General features: G+C 34.0%; 1 protein-coding gene across 9 annotated transcripts in view; it reads right to left on the minus strand.

Moving 5' to 3' along the window:
• The window catches only part of SMARCA1 (SWI/SNF related, matrix associated, actin dependent regulator of chromatin, subfamily a, member 1), an 82,741-nt gene that overhangs the window by 34,891 nt on the left and 29,616 nt on the right, over positions 1 to 18,234 (minus strand). For 6 of the 9 annotated variants that reach the window (XM_036226725.1, XM_036226719.1, XM_036226718.1 and 3 more), the window contains 8 exons: positions 17,593 to 17,714; positions 14,977 to 15,012; positions 13,910 to 14,062; positions 11,783 to 11,915; positions 11,029 to 11,177; positions 8,413 to 8,532; positions 3,133 to 3,243; positions 2,753 to 2,866 (listed from right to left, as the gene is read on the minus strand). In XM_036226725.1, coding sequence (XP_036082618.1) covers positions 2,753 to 2,866; positions 3,133 to 3,243; positions 8,413 to 8,532; positions 11,029 to 11,177; positions 11,783 to 11,915; positions 13,910 to 14,062; positions 14,977 to 15,012; positions 17,593 to 17,714 — 938 coding nt within the window. The remainder of the gene's footprint in view (positions 1 to 2,752; positions 2,867 to 3,132; positions 3,244 to 8,412; positions 8,533 to 11,028; positions 11,178 to 11,782; positions 11,916 to 13,909; positions 14,063 to 14,976; positions 15,013 to 17,592; positions 17,715 to 18,234) is intronic. The other 3 variants (XM_036226720.1, XM_036226724.1, XM_036226726.1) reach the window with 2 other exon arrangements.

The raw sequence follows: 18,234 nt of genomic DNA on the forward strand, positions 1-18,234 counted from the left end.
AATAACTTGGAACAGTAAGTACCATAAGTAAGGACTGAATAAGTAGTCACTATTATTATTTCACCACACACCTGCCCCTCTGTCTTAAAAACATCTCAATGCTTTTTCCTTTGCTCTAAAGCTAAAGTTTAACCTCATTAATATGACCTATAATGGCTCCACACAGTCCCACTCACCTGCTCACCAGCAGAATCTCAAGTCACTCTCCTCCCTCACTACTCCCTGGCAACACTGGCCTTTCAGTTTCTAAGAGACAATCTTCCTTCCAACTGACTGCAATACCCTTGTACCTGTGTTAAGCTCTTCTCACCCATACCACCTGGCTAATTCCTGTGCATCTCTCTGATTTCAGCTTAAATGACACTTCCTTAGGGACCACTACCCTGATCTCAATGCCCACATTAGATACCCATGTTATGCTCCCTTATAGCGCTCTTTATAAGTACTAAAACACACAAATAACAATGCCATTACTGTGTTATCTGCTTAACGTCTGTCTCCATTAGAACATAAGTTTCATGCACTGAGGGACCTTGTCTCTTACTCACCACTTTATCCCAGTGGTTGTCATAGAACCTGACATTGAGATTTACTCAATAAGTATACAGTAAATGAAAAAAAAGCCCTCCTTTGCTCATTCTCCCTTTCCTGTCACTTCTTTCTGAGAGGCGAGGAAAATAATGTGCTACATCGTGGATTCCACGCCATCTTCCCTCTGCTCATTCATTCCTTTCCTTTTTTATATCTTCCTCCTCCTTATCACCCTTCACAGTTGCCCCTTCATTCCTCTCTCTCTTTTAAGTTTTCCTCTTTCCTTCCATCTCCTTCAGTTGGCCACCACCCAGCCAGTCATGGTAAGACCTCACCCCCAATCACAAACTGCCTGTAATGAAATGCACTGTTTACATTAAAACCAGAGCTGTGGCAAGAATGTGGTGAACACTGTATTATCACAGGGGACAGAATTTCAGTATCTGTACAAAGAAGGAGTATAGGCAGTTCTATCAGAAGAGATATTTTTTTTCTTATTACAGCTACTTGACTACCATTTTGCTCACCTCCCAAACAACATGTCACACCACTGTAAACACAGTCCTTATTTAGGGCTACAGGAAAAAGCAGGTTATGTCACATGCAGAAATAGCTCCGAATGTCTGAGTGGAAAGAGCACAGCATTTGAACATTGAAAACCTGAGTTTGAGGCCAGCACCCTTGGCAACTCTTTTAGTTATGTGACCTTGAACAAGCCACAGAACCTCTCTGAACTTCAGTTTCCTCACCTATTATATAGAAGTGATAGCACCTATCTCACAGTGTTATTGGAAATGAAATGAAGTATATGGTAAAACATTCTGTAAGTTATAAAATGCTATACACAGATATTTGGTTGATTACTGAGGTCTAACTTTTCCATTAATTTTCCTTTCAAGTCACACTAATAACAGTCAATATAAGTAACAAAAAATAATGATCTAAACCTAAAGTTTTTATCACCCTTAGTGAGATAATATATGTTTACCTTGTGAAATCTTAATAATAACTTTATTAATTTTACTTTTTTAAAAATTCTACACTGTGTACCTATAACTTGCCTGTTTCTTCTGGCATATTGTTGTTTTTCACTTTTCTTTGAAACTGTTTAATTATCCCTGGTCTGAATGTTCAACCATGGTTACTTTACTCTTCTACAAAATTCTAAGAAAGACTTTATCCAGTCCTGTTGGTCAAATACATTTAAATTTAATCATATTTCCCTAAATAGATTATAACTACTTATATTCACCTTAAGTTTCTTGTTCTTATTTACATATATTTAAACTTTGGTAGATAAATATCAAGCAAAGATTTTTTGCTGTTTCAAACGGCAATGCTCCCACTCTGGACTAACTGCAGAAAAAGTCTAGCTCCAAAATATAAACTAACTAAATACCTTATATATATGGAGCTTTTCTAGGCACATTATAGCATTTAACCAAAATAACTGGTTATGGTTCCATTTGTGTTAAAAGGTTCATAAAATAAATTTTAAAACACAGCTTCCAATTCATAAAACTAAAAACTATAAAATTACAAGTGGTCTCATTGTATAACTTTGTTTATACTATTGATTATTATACTTTTGGTCATCCCTTTCCATTCACTGGGAAGTCAATTTCAACATATAAAAATAACCTTGTGTGCTTAATCTCTCAATGTGGTAGCTTTAGTATGACAAACATTAAATTTCACTCACAAAAATGGGTTCCTATCCACCTATATAAGAATTTTGAATTCTAAAAGATCATTTTAAAATTATATAATTCATTATTATGTTTATCATTAACACCTAAATGACCATAGTCTACTAACCACCAATGAGGCTTTCATCAACCTTGAGCAATAAACACAAAAATTTCTTGTTCATTAAGGAAAATGACTGAAAGTTCCTATCATCTATCAGACATTTGCTTCTAACTAACCACATACCCATTGTTCTTCCTACACATTCTTTAACAACTTTCACACTAGCATTATTAAAATTATTTTGAAACATTAGATAATTCTCCATTAATCCTATGTAGTGATAATCCTATTAGTGATTTGGTAGTTTAATGCATTGCTTCTAGTTAAATTTCCTCTTTGGTTTTAAAAATATCATATTTTGATTCACTCTTACATTCTCACATTAAAATGAACACCTTCTAGTTTAGCTTAATAAATTATGTTAGCTTAAAAGATTACATTATACTAATCTAAGAAACCGAAAATTTACCTTATAGCCTATTGTCTTCCTATAATAAAGAATTTCCTTTTCCAGGAGCTCAAATAAACGTGGTGGGAAAAACTGAAAATCCTGAACATTTGGCTGTTTTGGAGGTCGTGGAGCCTGTTGGGGGGGGCGGGGAGAAATGCATTACATATATACGTTTTCAGTATATGAAGTGAACATACTTATACCATTTTTTATACATAGAAAAAATAATACAATGAAATCCATTTAAGTGGCTGGGCCCTATCAAATACTTTTCTCTATTGTTGTTATATTTTAAGGGCTATGATTTAGCACTAATATAAGTAAATCTAAATCACAGACTATGTTAAAAGAGAAACCTGCTGTAAGACATAAAAAAAGTGGCCTCATACTGTTTTTACCTTCGGAACCTTTGGCTCACTGACACGTAAAGCCTCTCTAAAGTATGCATCCACTGCGTAGTTTGCTTTGCGTTCTCGTTTAGGAGGTTCAATCCATTCCACCATCCCAAGCTATATATAACAAACAAGAATGAGGAGTGTAATTACTCCAAACTGTTTTATAAAAATCAAGCATATCAAGGTTGCGGGAGCATGAAAAACCAAAGCCATTAGGAAGAATTAAAATTTGCTTTTTTATAAGTCACAATTACACATTCCAAGTTTCAAAACATTGTCCTGTATACCAAGTTTAGATGTAAGGATGGTTTTCTTTTTTTAAAAGTAAGTTTAAAACTTAGTTCTACATTAATAATTGAGAAGAATTTGCACAATCTGGTTAGATTTTTTGCCTAACAAATAAATAATATATAATGTAGAGGGAACACTAAGATTGATTCTGGTAATTGTTAAGTGTCTGCATTAGGAAACAGCTGAAAGGGATAAATTATAAATATCAGCATTACAGGCATATATCCCTTCAAATCAAGAGAAATTTTTAAATGAATCCTTTTGGTAAAGAACTATTAAAAAAGTCAGTGAAATCAGAAAGACTTAAATTTAAAATCAGGTTCTGCCACTTTACCAGTTGTATAACTTTGGGGAAATTATTTTCTACATCTGTAAAACAGAAATAATAATACCTACCTTGAAGACGAAATGTGACCATATATGTGAAAGCATTAGGTAAACTGCCAAGAGTTAAATGTAAGTTATTATTAAACATCCAAAGTGAGGTGAACGATTTGGTAGCAATACACAACTTCACCCCAGCTAGAAAAAACGATTTCAAAATCAATAGACAAAATTGACAATACAAAGTTCTGGAGTCTGTAGGAATGGTTTTCTACTTGATATTTTTCTTGATTTCACAGTACCTACCTAGCCTAGTGCCTTCACAGAAGAGATTAATTACCTAAAAAAAAGAACATCAACCTACAAATAATTGTCCCATTCTATTTGACCTTATCTAAGGGTTAAGTTCCAACCTTAGATTGATATTTTAAGAGTGGATGATAAACTAAGGTGACTAGAATGCTTAGAGATCTTCAAACTCTCATGGTGTCTAAAGAAGTAAAGCCTAAAGACAGACAAAATGGTGGCATCCATATATGTAAAAGTCTATCAAGTAGAAAAGAACAGTTTTTTGTTGATACGTAAGATTAAAATCAATGTGGAAAGGCACAAGAAAGTAGTTTGCTACTCAATATAATTTAACAAATATGTCTTAAGTACCTATTGTATTATTTGCCAGTCATTGTTAAGGATACAAAAATGAAAAAAAAATCTCTTCCATCAAGGAGCTTATAAGTTAAATAAGAATTTTTCTGAGAACCAGAGAATATAAAATAGTTAAATTAACTATACTGAGAGAAGCAGGATCCCCAGCATGACTGCATTAAAAGGCTGGATAACTCTCCTAGATCCTATAATGAGATTTCTTAATTACAAAAATCATTACACTAAATAACCTTTAAGGTTCCTTTTAACTCTAAAAACTATAAAATATGCATAGTATAATGTGAGTTTATGTAAAATGAGAAATACCCAGAGCAGTGAAATAAGTTTTCTTTTCTTTTCCCCCTCAGATGGATTAATGCGGGATGATAGTAATATTTTATAAAAAACCAATATTTTATTTGTCTCATTTGGGGTGAAAAAATCAATAATTTAAATTAACTTTCTGAAAGTAATGCACTTGGCCATTTAACCTATATTTGTTTGAAGGCGTGGGTATTCAAATTTGAAATAAGCATTAAAGATTAATTCCTGAACTGTCAAAAACAGAATAAACCACGCTAAATTTATTTGTTTTATATAAGAGTACATTAATATAAATTTATTCAGGTTAATTTATTCAGGGTCAATGTCAGTCATTATGACTTAATTTACTAACTATGACTGTAAAGTAATGCAACGGGTTCAACAAATCATATATGAAAATCTGCTTCACTATGTAATTCCCATGATTTATGTATAAACAACATTTTTGCAGGTTTTCAGTTCTCTTCAAAGGATAATATAAACCTATTTTAAGAACCTATCTAGGAAATATGAAAAGATAGAAATAAAATATACTCGCAACATAGAATATTCAGAAAAAAATTCTGATTTGTCAGATATTCAATTATAAAAATACAAGTCATCATTACTATTATTAAAATTTGTCTACATCATTATTTTCCTAGAATTAGAAGCACTGAAAAACTGGTTATATTAGATATAGATAAGTATTTTACTAAGTCTAATTTTCTTCTAATAATATAGATAAAAAGCTCCCTTGATATTTAGATTCTTCACTGTTTAATGTTTTTTTTCACTTTATAAAACACTCTTAATACCAGTATGCCCACAGGAATAACTGTAAGTTTTATAAAATATATATCGCATAATGAGATCTAAAATGCATAATAGGAAGGCAATTTCCAGCCTATGCATGCAGACCATCATCTCCATCTCATCAGAATAAATGTAAACAGTCAGAATTAAGGTTATAGATATAACCAGATAGATTTAAGTCAAGACACTAAAATCTACAAAAAAAATAAATAATAGCAACCAAGCATTGTCAGCATACTAGTTGCACTGCAAACCAAAATGGTTCACCTCTCATTTTTCAGTAAAATCGAATCTGTAACATATATTTTTATTTTAGTAAAATTCATTTCTGTGAGTTAAAAAATATAACAGCTCTATAAAACAATTTGAGCAACAAAATGACAGAATTGTATTATAACGAAAAGTAAAATAATTATCCATGAGTCCATGTTAATATAAATAAGTATGTAAATGAAAAGAGACAGCTCTTCCTTACAGAAAAAAAATTCCAGTTAATTAATGCAGAGATGGGCTAAAGGAAGTAAAAAATTACCATTAGGCAAATATCACAATAATAACTGTTGAAGGCAAACTCCACCAATAGGTGCTAAAATCAGTGGGTAAGTTTGAGGAGTATCTCCCCCAAGATACTTATTATAAAAAGAAAAATTATAACCCCACAACAGAGAACCCAGCAGACAACACCTCAACAAAGTAATCAAGGGTAATATCTCCAGTAATAAGATATAGCAACACCATATGTTCCCCTGGTATGATGCACTAAGAAGGACATAACATCCCCTCTACAGCATTCTTGCCAAAAATGCATAGTTTTAATCAAATCATGAGAAAATGTTAGACAAATACAAAGTGAGACACAATCTACAAAATAACTGAATACCAATACTCTTCTAAAGTGTCAAGGTCATGAAAGACAAAGAAAAACTGAGAACTATCAGAGATTAGAAGAGACTAAGGAGACACAGCAACAAAAATGCAATGTGGATTGAAAATGAGAAGACAAGCCACAGAATGGAAGAAAATCTTAGCAAAAGACACCTCTGATAAAGGGCTGTTATCCAAAATAAACAAAGAACTCTTAAAACTGAACAATAAGAAAACAACCAATCTGATTATAAAATGGGCAAAACCTGAACAGACACATCCCCACATGAAAATAAGCAAATAAAAAAATGTTCCATATCAGATATGTCATCAGGGGAATGCAAATTAAAATGAGATACCCATACACACCTATTAAAATGACAAAAATCCAGAATGCTGACACCACTAAATACTGATGAGGATGTGGACCAGCAGGAACTCTCAGCCATTGCTCAAAGTAATTCAAAATGATATGGCCACTTTGGAAGATAGGTTGGCAATTTCTTATAAAACTAAACATAGATTTACCATACAATCCGGCAATCATTTTCCTTTTGTATTAACCCAAAGGAGTTGAAAATCTCTGTCCACACAAAAACCTGCACATGGATGTTTATGGTAACTTTATTTATAATTGCCAAAACTTGAAAGCAACCAGGATGCCCTTCGGTAGATGAATGAATAAACTGTAGTACATCCAGACAACAAAATATTACTCAGCACTAAAAAGATATGAGCTATCAAGCCATGAAAAGATATGAAGAATCCTTAAATACATATTGCTAAGTAAAAGAAGTCTATCTAGAAAGATTAGATACTGCATGATTCCAACTATATGATATTCTGGAAAAGGCAAAGCTATGGAGAAAGTACAAAGATCAGTTGTTGCAAGAGGCGAAGATAAGTTGGGATGAAAAGGTAGCACACAGAGGATTTTTAGGTCAGTGAAACTATTCTGTATAATACTGTAATAGTAGATACATGTCACTATACATTTACCCAAACTCATAGAATATACAACACCAAAAGTAAATCCTAATGCAAATGATATACTTTGAATGATAATTATATATCAACGTAGGTTTCACAGGTACCGCTCTGGTGGTGAATGTCGATAGTGAAAGGACTGTGTTTGTATGAAGGCAGGAAGAATACAGGAACTCTTATTTTCTGCTGGATTTTGCTGTAAACCTAAAGCTGCTCTTAAAAACAAGACTCCGTTTTTTAAAAAAAAATGAAATTTGGGGTTCTGAACCATATCCCCTGGAACTGGGAAGGACAGTAGGAAAAAATGTGTTAATTTTCCGGATTTGATCACTGTACTATGATTATGTAAGTTGTTAACAATAGAGAAAGCTGAAAGATATATATGAACTCTGTACTATTTTTTTTGTAATAAAGTCTAAAGTCGCTTCAAAATAAAGTTTCAAAATTATAGCTAAAAATTTAATTAAAACAACCAAAATAAATAAAACTCATCTCTTCATAGGACCATTGCTGTCCATGCAGTATGTTACAAGGCATTACTTCATAAATGAGACCACGTTTACAAAGTCTTAGCATTTAAGTAACTATGTCAATAACATCATCACTAATATAGTTATTAAGTACCACACATTGTTCTAATTACTTTAGGAATATTAACTCATTTCATCATCAGAATCATTCTATGATCTATGATGTAATTACTATAACTTCCATGTGATAAATGAGAAAACCAAGTATACAAAGTCAATTTATTAGTGATAGATTTGGGGATTCAGCTTCAGAATCCAGGAACTCAACTGCAATCCTATGCTGCTTCTCAAAAACAAAAATAATAGTCATAGCAGCAATAGCAGCAAAAATGATGACAATGATAGCAATGATAATAAACCAGCAAAATATAGTAAAGATATAGCCCTTGCATGAGATCTTTTGACCTACACCAAATTTCACTCTATAGCAAAGTAATGTAATAGGTAAATACCAGTGTTTTTTATAATTGTTATGAGGAGAAATGCTAACTTGAGTGTCTAATGGTTGAGGATAAAAAGTTACCTTCTGTTTTTCTCTGTAATCTTCTCCTTCAAACTTGTACAAACTTTGTTCAGTGTCCATTCTAAAATTTCTCAGAGAAGACTCTCCCATTTTCTGCAAGCGTTCATTCATCTCTGCAGTCTAAAGTTGAATGCATTGAAATGAGAAAATTATCACTGAATTACTTATAAATACCTGAGTATTCCATATCTTTTAAAAAGTCAGATTTGACATGACATATCCAATCTGTTAATTTACAAGGGAAGAATGCAATGCTAACATCGAGCTGAATATAAATTTAACTTGCCCAGAGAATTTTAAGTACTGAAATGGTTCATTCCAAAGTAGTCTTCACTTAGGCTTTCTTTAAAATCTTTTATCATTTAATATGCAGCCATATGATAATTCCTATTACATACTTTTAATGGGTCAAATAGCTAATGCTGAAATAAAATAAACGCAAACTTGGATTATAAACAATCATTTTGCATATATGAAACATACTAAAACAAGATTGCTCAAAATTCAAGATATGATCTCAGATACATGAAAATATGCTCAACAACACTAATCATCAGGGAAATGCTAATCAAAACCACAATAACATATCATCTCACACCAGTCAGAATGGCTATTATCAGCAGGACCAGAAATGACAACTATTGGTGAGGATACAAAAAAAAGGGAACCCTTGTGCACTGTTGGTAAGAATGCAAAGTGGTGCAGTCACTATGGAAAACAGTATAGAGGTTCCTCAAAAGAATAAAAACAAAACTATCATATGATCCAGCAATTCCATTTCTGGGTATTTCTCTGAAGGAAACAAGACAATAACTCAAAAAGATGACTGCACCCCCATGTTCATTGCAACATTATTTACAACACTCAAGGCACGGAAACAAGCTAAGTGCCCACCGATGGATGAATGGATAAAGAAAATGCTACATATACACACACACATATGTATATGTGTATATATATGTATGTATATGTGTATATATATACACACAAATAAACACATATACATACACACAAATGTATATGTATATAATATTATTCAGCCATAAAAAGAAGGAAATCCTGCAATTTACAACAACATGGCTGAACTCTGCCTGCTGCGGGCCCCTCCTATGAGGCCCCAGCCTGCAGGCCCAGCGGCTGGCTTTGTTCTGAACCGGAGTACCACCTGAGGTCAAATCTGAGGACGACACACTGAAAGGGCAGGCAGAGCAGGCACCTGATCCCTGCTAAAGCGAATCCTGCTCTGTAGGGTCAGCTCCTGCACAACCGCTCCTTCACTGGTCCTGACCAGTCATCACAGACAATCAGCCTGAGGGTCAGTCCCTCCCACTGATGAGCACACAGCGGCCAAGGCTTAACTACAACAGGAGGGCAAACACAACCCATACAAGGGACATACCTGCAGCACCTGGCTCAGGTGACCAGGGAAGACTGTGCCACTGGGCCCTACAGTACACATACTACATAAGGACACTCTGCTAAGATCAGGAGACATGGCAGACCTACCTAATAAAACAGAAACAAGCGCAAGTAGGTGGCCAATAGGAAGACAAGAAAACATGTTTCAAATGAAAGAACACAACAAACCTCCAGAAAGTACTAAACAAAATGGAGACAAGCAATCTACCAGATGCAGAGTTTGAAACATTTGTTATAAGGATGCTCAATGAACTTAGGGAAAGAGTAGGTGAACTCAGGGAGAACTTTAACAAAGAGAGAGAAAACATAATAAAAGTGGAGATAGAAAACAAGAAAGGACCAGTCAGAAAAGAAAACTACAGTAACTGAAATGAAGAATACCTTAGGAAGAATGAGCAGATTAGATGAAGTGGCAGATAGAATCAGCGATTTAGAAGATAAGGCAGCAGAAAACACCCAATCAGAACAGCAACAAGAAAAAGTCCAAAAGCATGAGGTTAGTTTAAGGGGCCTCTGCGACAACTCAGGCATACCAACATTTGCATCTTAAGGGTACCAGAAAGAGAGAGAGAGAGAGTGAGCAAGGAATTGAAAACCTAGTTCAAGAAATAATGACTGTAAACTTCCCTAACCTGGTGAAGGAAATAGACATACAAGCCCAGGAAGCTCAGAGAATCCCAAACAAGATGACCCAAAGAGACCCAGACCAAGGCACATCATAATTAAAATGTCAAAAATTAAAGACAGGGAATCGTAAAAGCAAGAGAAAAACAGATAGTTACCTATAAGGGAACACCCATGAGACTGTCAGCTGATTTGTCTACAGAAACTTTGCAGGCCAGGAGGGATTGTCAGGAAATGTCCAAAGTGACGAAAAGCAAGGCCCTACAAGCAAGATTAGTCTATCCAGCAAAGCTATCATTTAGAATCAAAGGACAGATAGAGCTCCTCAGATAAGAAAAAGGTAAAGGAGTTCGTCATCACCAAGCCAATATTTCAGGACATGTTAGAGGGACGTCTTTAAGAAGAGGAAAGAAAGCTAAACTACTCCAGATATAAATCAACAAATTCTTATGGAGAACGAGCGTCATTTGAAACACGCACTTTGAAACACATTTGAAACAATGCAAATGTTTCAAAACAATGCAAATGTTTCAAAACAATCCATCCTGAAAACAGAATGCCATTTTAACTAACCTTCTTTTCTCCTCTTTCCAGAAGAGTTGTAATGTCTTCATCTGTCAGCTCACTTTCTTTAGAAGCAAAAACATGTGTAGCTCCATGCCGTATCATTTGCAACATTTCCTCTTTTGCCAGCTTGTTAGACTGTTGGTCAATGAGTCTTCCTAATAACATACAAGTCGCATATATTTGATTATATTCCAGAGAAAGCACGGCATAATAGTTCTAATAAGACACTACTACATTTAGCCATCAGTAAAGCTTATGGTTAAAGAAAAAATTAGTGAGCTTTAAAGTTATATTTTAATGAACAACCCTACAAGATTTTCTTCTACCATGCCTTCTATTTCAATATGAATTTCCTTCTGTAAAATTCAGTCAAAAGTCAGACAGAAACATTCTCTCATGTACAAACTTTCCTTTTTAGATCAAATTGCTCTGTATGGAAAGGTACCCTCTAATACATGTTTAATTTTTTTTTAACTAGGCATTTCTGTCTACTAAATAATATCATATACTTCAAAATGATATCATATACTTCATATACTTGCCACTGACATTCAACTATAAGCTATTGATGTTCAACACCTTATAATAAATTCAAAGCTTTTGTTTAAGAAGGTTTAAATTAGCAAGTTGTTTTAAAAACTGACTTTTTCTCTAAGTTTCCAATTTTGGCCACCTTTTATTAAAAGTAATCTCCTTGAAGAAAACTGCATTTTATTTTTTCGCAAACAAACCTCCTAATTAAGTCTATATGTATAAATACCTTGTTGTATAACAATTGAGTCAAGCCTCAGTTTTATCTCAGCTCTTTCTACAATCCTTTCTTCAACAGTGTTGTCAGTGATGAGGCGAAATACACGTACTGGCTTCTTTTGACCAATACGATGTGCTCGATCCTAGTAGAAAAAGATCCTAATATAAGATATTGGGAATTCTGAATAAAATGTATAACTTAGCCAGCATATGCTATAAAATTCTATAAATAAAATTAGTTCCTGATCTCTCTATACCTGCCACTTTTGAAAAGAGGATGATGACTACTATCTACAGACCCCCTTAGGAAAAAAGAAATCTGCAAATATTCTACTTACCATTGATGGATAACTTCCAGAGGGAAAACAGGCAAAGCCCTACCATATGACCCAGCAATTCCACTTCTGGGCATTTAGTCAAAGAAAATGAGTACACTAATTGAAAGAGAAATATGTACCCCTATGTTCACTGCAGTGTTATATACAATTGCGAAGATATGAAAGCAACCTAGGTGTTCATCAATAGATGAATGGATAAAGAAGAGGTCATACGTATGTATGTATGTATGTATGTATGTATGTGTATGTGTATGTGTGTGTGAATATGTATATACTTATTCATATATATATACATATATATATTTGTTCATATATATTCATATATTCAATGAAATATTACTCAGCCATAAAAAAGAATGAAATCTTGCCATTTGCAACAACATGGATGGGCCCAGAGGGTATTCCGCTAAGTGAAATGAATTGGATAGAGAAAGACATCTGTATGATTTCACTTATATGTGGAATCTAAAGAACAAAACAAATGAGAAAACAAAACAGAAACAGATTCACAAATACAGAGAATTGATGGATGCCAGAGAGAGGGAGGATAGGCAAAAAATGAAGAGGATTACGAAGTTCAAACTTTCAGTCATAAAATAAATCACAGGAATATAATGTACAGCAGAGGTAATACGGTCATCATTATAAGTTTTCACGATGGTCGATGGTTACTAAACTTATGGTAATCACTTTGTAAGGTATACAAATGTTCAATCACTATGTTTTACACTTGAGACTAATATAATATTGTATGTCAACTATAATTTTAAAATAATTTTTAAAAGGTAAGAACTAGAGGGAGCCAAAAGCTTTAGGATTAAGTTACTAAATAACTTTATGCTAGTAAATGCAAATATCTTAAACACTAGCAAAGAATTTTGTGAGGGACAAAGTAGTTAACAAGAGTCTCTATGGTGGCAAAAGTGAGCTTTATTTCACCATCAAACAGCCCTTTCTGCTTGCTGAGGCAATTCAGATATCAGTAGAAAAGGGTCATACAAATTAATGGAATACTAGCATCCTTACTATATATTGCTCTAGAATTGGTCCTACAGTTTATAATTGGTAAAGGTAACTGGTAGAAAGTTCTGATAATAAAAAAATAACAGTTAAGGGTAGTGTTTTTAAAACACAGAAGCTGCTAGAGCAAATAGGTGAAAAGAGAATGAAACGTCCCTACACATATTTAAAATTCCAAACTCAAATCAGCAAATTGTGAAGGATCAGCTATACTCTAACACTTTTTATGGAAATAAAGGTTAGAATCAATGGTTTTCCAGTTCAGTCATGCTAACTTACTAGGGCTTACTCCTACTTAGTCATATCAAACAGGTAGTTCAGCACCATGCTAAAGTAATAATTATGCTAAAGCATGTTGATTTCAAAATGTCCCAAGGTCAATATTTTTCAATTCTCTATTATAAAAGAAAAGGAAGGACTTCTATCTAACCTATGCCTCATTGGCATATGACTTTAATTGCTTCCAAAGACAGTCAATTATTCAATAACTTCTTGGGATTTTGAAAACATAGCTCTTTTGAATCTTTTTACTTCTTAAGTTCTATTTCTTTATCTTAAAATGTGTCATACTGACAAAAGTTATAGTTCTAGTTCTAGTTCAATAAATGACACCATGATGAAAGGTAAGTGAAATAGCTCCCTGGTATTTGTAGAATAGTTTCTGCAAAATCTCCCCCAAATTGTTGTTACCTTTTTATCATAAAATGTCTTTGCGCTATATAAATAACAATAGTATTCTGAGCTAAGATAAATTTCTGACATCATTAAAGATTACTAACCATAGCTTGTAGATCAACCTGTGGATTCCAGTCTGAATCATATAGTATAACAACATCAGCACTTGCCAAGTTAATTCCGAGACCTCCAGCCCTGGTACTCAGCATAAAGATGAATTTGCTACTATTAGGAACATTAAAGGCCTCTATTGCTTCCTTTTTTTAAATTGACAGAGGAGATGAAAGAAAAAGAAAGAAAATTAAATTACATTACCAGAGTCCTTAAGAAATAAACATTTTAACATGCATACTCGAAACCCCACTTTATAATATTCTTCCACCTTCAAAAATATTTAAGCATCTACCTATATATTGTATTATGTGAACTGCTATAGAAAGTATATTACATAAAGTTCCTAATCTTTATAAGCTTATGTCAATAGAGGCAAACTTAGAACAATCATATAGACAAATTTAACTAAGCAAGTAATAAATCATTTAAATTATTTTAAAACAATAATATTGAAAATATTTTAATTTAATGAGAGCTGATATATATCTAGGGGCCATAATGTCAAATATCTCAACTTCGTTTCCATTAATTTATGAAAGATTTATAAAGAAGGTATAGTTTAGGAGACAAACCAAGATGGAAAAAAAGGTTTAGAAATGGGAATGAGAACAACAGATTTAGGAGAAAGTGAGCAGATTTATTTCCATATGGTGAAAAGGGGCAAATAGAAAAGCAATGAAAATCAGGAAAGTAATGGAGGGATATTTAGTAAAGAGCCTGAAATTACAATATAAATATCTCATACGAATTAGAAAAAAACACTCAGATTCCAAAAGAAAAATGAGCCTAAGAAAAAAAAAAAGACAATAAACAGAAGAATAAATACAAATGGCTAATAAACACAAGAATAATATTCAATCCACTAGTAATCAAATAAACACAAATTAAAACAATATAATACCATTTTTTAAAGATTAAAAAAATGATAATACTCAATGTTGACGAGGGGACGGTGAGACGGGCACTCTCATACATTGCTGCTGGGAGTATAAATTGGCACAACCTTTCTGGAAAGCAATTTGGCAATATGCATCAAGAGTCTTAAAAATGTTCATACCCTTTGACCCAGTAATTCCACTTCTAGGAATTTATCCTAAGGAAATAATCAGAGATGTGCACAAAGATTTATGTACAAGGACTTTCACTTTAGGATTATTTATAGTAGTGAAAAACTGAAAACAACCTAAATGATCAATAGGGGATAAATCATTTATAGTACATCCATAAGATGAAATGTTACACTAAAATTATTTTTACAATGATTTTTTTTTACTGATATAGAAAAAAGTACAATATAGTGGTAACTTAAAAGTATCAGGATACTAAGCTTTGTATAAACTGTATACAGAACAATAGCAATATTTACATATATTATACATACATAAAAAGTTTAGCTGGAAAATAATTTTTGTTATTTTCCAAATTTCCTTCAGCAATCAAGTATTACTTTCACGATCACAAAATAAAGGACATTATATTTTTAATGAATGGAATGGCATGGTCAAAAGTTGCAAGCAGAAAAGGTGACTCCCACTGCCAAGTCAGTATAGCATGTAGAGGGGGCAGTATAGAAAGCAGCATGATGTAGTGAGAGGCAATTTAGTGTAGAGGAAATAGCAAAAACCTGGGCATGAATCATAACTACCATTTATTACATATGCGGTTCCGAACAAGCATTTAACCTCTCTGAGACACAGTTGCAAGTAGAGAAAATTCTACCACTACTTTACTGGGCTGCTGGAAGAATTAAATTGGAACTATAAGCTGCCTAGCTTATAGTAGTTACTTAACAAATGTTAGGCCCTTTCTCTAGAAAAGTAAGGAGGCCAATTAAGTAAAAGTAACAGGAACTGACTCAGAGAATGATCAAATACTTTGCTGAATTTAGCTGTGGCAATGGAAAAAGGGCAAATCTGAGAGCCACTGAGAAAGAACTGTTTATTAACAGCCGATAAACAAAGTAAGGAATCAGATATGGTCTTCCTCTTCTTACTAGGAAAATAGATGAAATGATCATATAGACAACATAATGGGAAAGCAGTGCATTTCAAAAAAAATAGCAGCTCTGGTTTTGCTGTATCTAAAGTCAATATTTGCAATTTAAGAAACCAGAAGACATTGGGCATAATTAGGCAAAGTCCATATTGTTCATGGGCGGAGAGATCAGTCAGAATTGCAAACTGGCTATTTGTGGTCAGAAATCACCTACCCTTCTGCTTTAGTATCATCTTCGTTCCAGAAAGAAGGGTCATCTTGAATGGTACTATATGGCCTATGCTTAATGAGATCTGCAGAAACCATTTTCAGGAATGATTGAGCAAAAGCCCAATAAAGCTTCAAGTTACCATTTCAAAAAGAGTAAAATACTGTAGAGCAGGGAATAGTGTGCGCTTTGAAAACTCTCACATCTATAAATGTTAACGCAGGTGTTTCCCCAATAGGTGGCAGGTTAAACCCTTAATATGAAAAGGGCCTGTGTGCCTACTGTAGACACTATCCTATGCTCCAGCCAGGCTTCAATAACAAGGCATACAAAGAACTGTAACGTCCACTGCACCTATGGAAGGAAAGGGCCATGGGCTGAGTCTTTGTGGCCTGAGAAGGGGCTCTAAAGTAGAGAGAGATAAAAAAAAAAGCCTGTGTGCAATTTCATGACATGCAGTATATACTACACCACTGAGTTTAAAAACTGCATTCATACCTATTATTTCCAGTGGTCCTCCCAACATTGTCAGAAAAAAGAAGCCTAGGTATTAATACTACCCTTATAATACAGTTAAAGATACTGAGGCTCAGAGAATTAAATGCCTTGCATATACTACAAAGTGGTGGAGTTGGTGTTAAAATTCAGGTCTTCTGAAACCAAATTTCAATGCATTTTCCACTATACCATGAAATCATGATCTTTGCCCAGAGCATGAGTACAGACTTAAAACAGAGGCAAAAGACAGAGTCCTGAAGGATCACAGAAAAGAGAAGATAAATTAGCAAAGCCCTCCCCAAAACAATGTGCTTTAAAGGGTTTAAAGTACATTAGACCCGTGACATTCGTGAGGAATAATCTAAAGATCTACAATATTTTCCAAATTTGAAAGATAGGTGCTAGGTAGGCTTCCTCACTAGCTAAGTGACTCATTTCCGCACGCTAAACTTTTTCAGTATTCCAATATACAAATGCATGATTAGCACCTACACCTATGTTGTCCCATATCAGTTTTACAAAGACTGAGATTATTCCCTTTACAAATTACTGTGTTTCATGAGTCTTTAGGGTTGCTCATAAACTGGAAAAATCTCAACTGTTAAATTCCACGAATGGTGAGGGCCTACTGTAGGAGGCAAATCGAGAAAAGAAAATGACATAAAATCAGAGGTCAAAAAGTAAGCTGAGAAACAGTTAGTAATCTAAAGGCCAAAGATAGCAGTGGTTAGGGGAGGTAAGGATGTAATGATGTAGTATCCTTTAGATAAGTGAGAATGTCTCTGAAGACCTTGGAAAGAATGATTGGTAAAGAGTCAGTGTAATGGAAGCAAAACTGAAGATCCCAGAGAGGTAGTAGTGAGAAATTCGATACATTTACCTAAAGAAAAGGCCAAAGTTCAAAACTAGCAAATGATAAAAACATGGCTTAATTGAACTCTGATTTTTAAAGTCTTATTTTCTCTTCCTCACCTCCCTTTCTTCATGTGGGGTTTGTCCATCTAGCCGACAATACTCATACCCACGCCACATACAATAATCCTCCAAAATGTCCAGCAAGCGAGTCATCTGACTAAAAATGAGAACTCTTGAACCTAAAACATTTTTACCGAAAAAAAATCTAATTATTCAACATGTTTAAGACTAACTTGGAAGTTACAAAAATAAAAGTAAGCATCATATTCAATATAAATATACAGTACATGAACAGTCCACTGAACACACACACAGATACAAATGCAGTTTCAAGGAATGCTATACAGAAGTATGCATTTGTTGAGTTACATGTTTTTAAGGCCTGCAAAATTCTCCACGCACATTGAGATGATTTAACATCTGCCTTTGTCCTGAGGATGAGCAATGGGTCTACGCGATCTTTCACTGGACTTAACTGCAATAGTCTCCCAACTAGTCTCCTGTTTCTTGTCTCTCATACTGCTTCCAAGGTTCTCCTTACAAATCTGATCACATCACTTTCCACAGTCAATCCTTCTATGACCACCACCACCCCCGGCCCCACCTTCAAAGAGCCCAAACTCTTTAAAGCAGGGTTTAAAAAGCCTCTTGTAATTTAGCCCCATCCATCTTTCCAGATTCATCACTGCCACTCTACCC

This window comes from Rousettus aegyptiacus, unplaced genomic scaffold (genome assembly GCF_014176215.1).
Source record: "Rousettus aegyptiacus isolate mRouAeg1 unplaced genomic scaffold, mRouAeg1.p scaffold_m13_p_9, whole genome shotgun sequence".
NCBI classification, from domain to species: domain Eukaryota; kingdom Metazoa; phylum Chordata; class Mammalia; order Chiroptera; family Pteropodidae; genus Rousettus; species Rousettus aegyptiacus.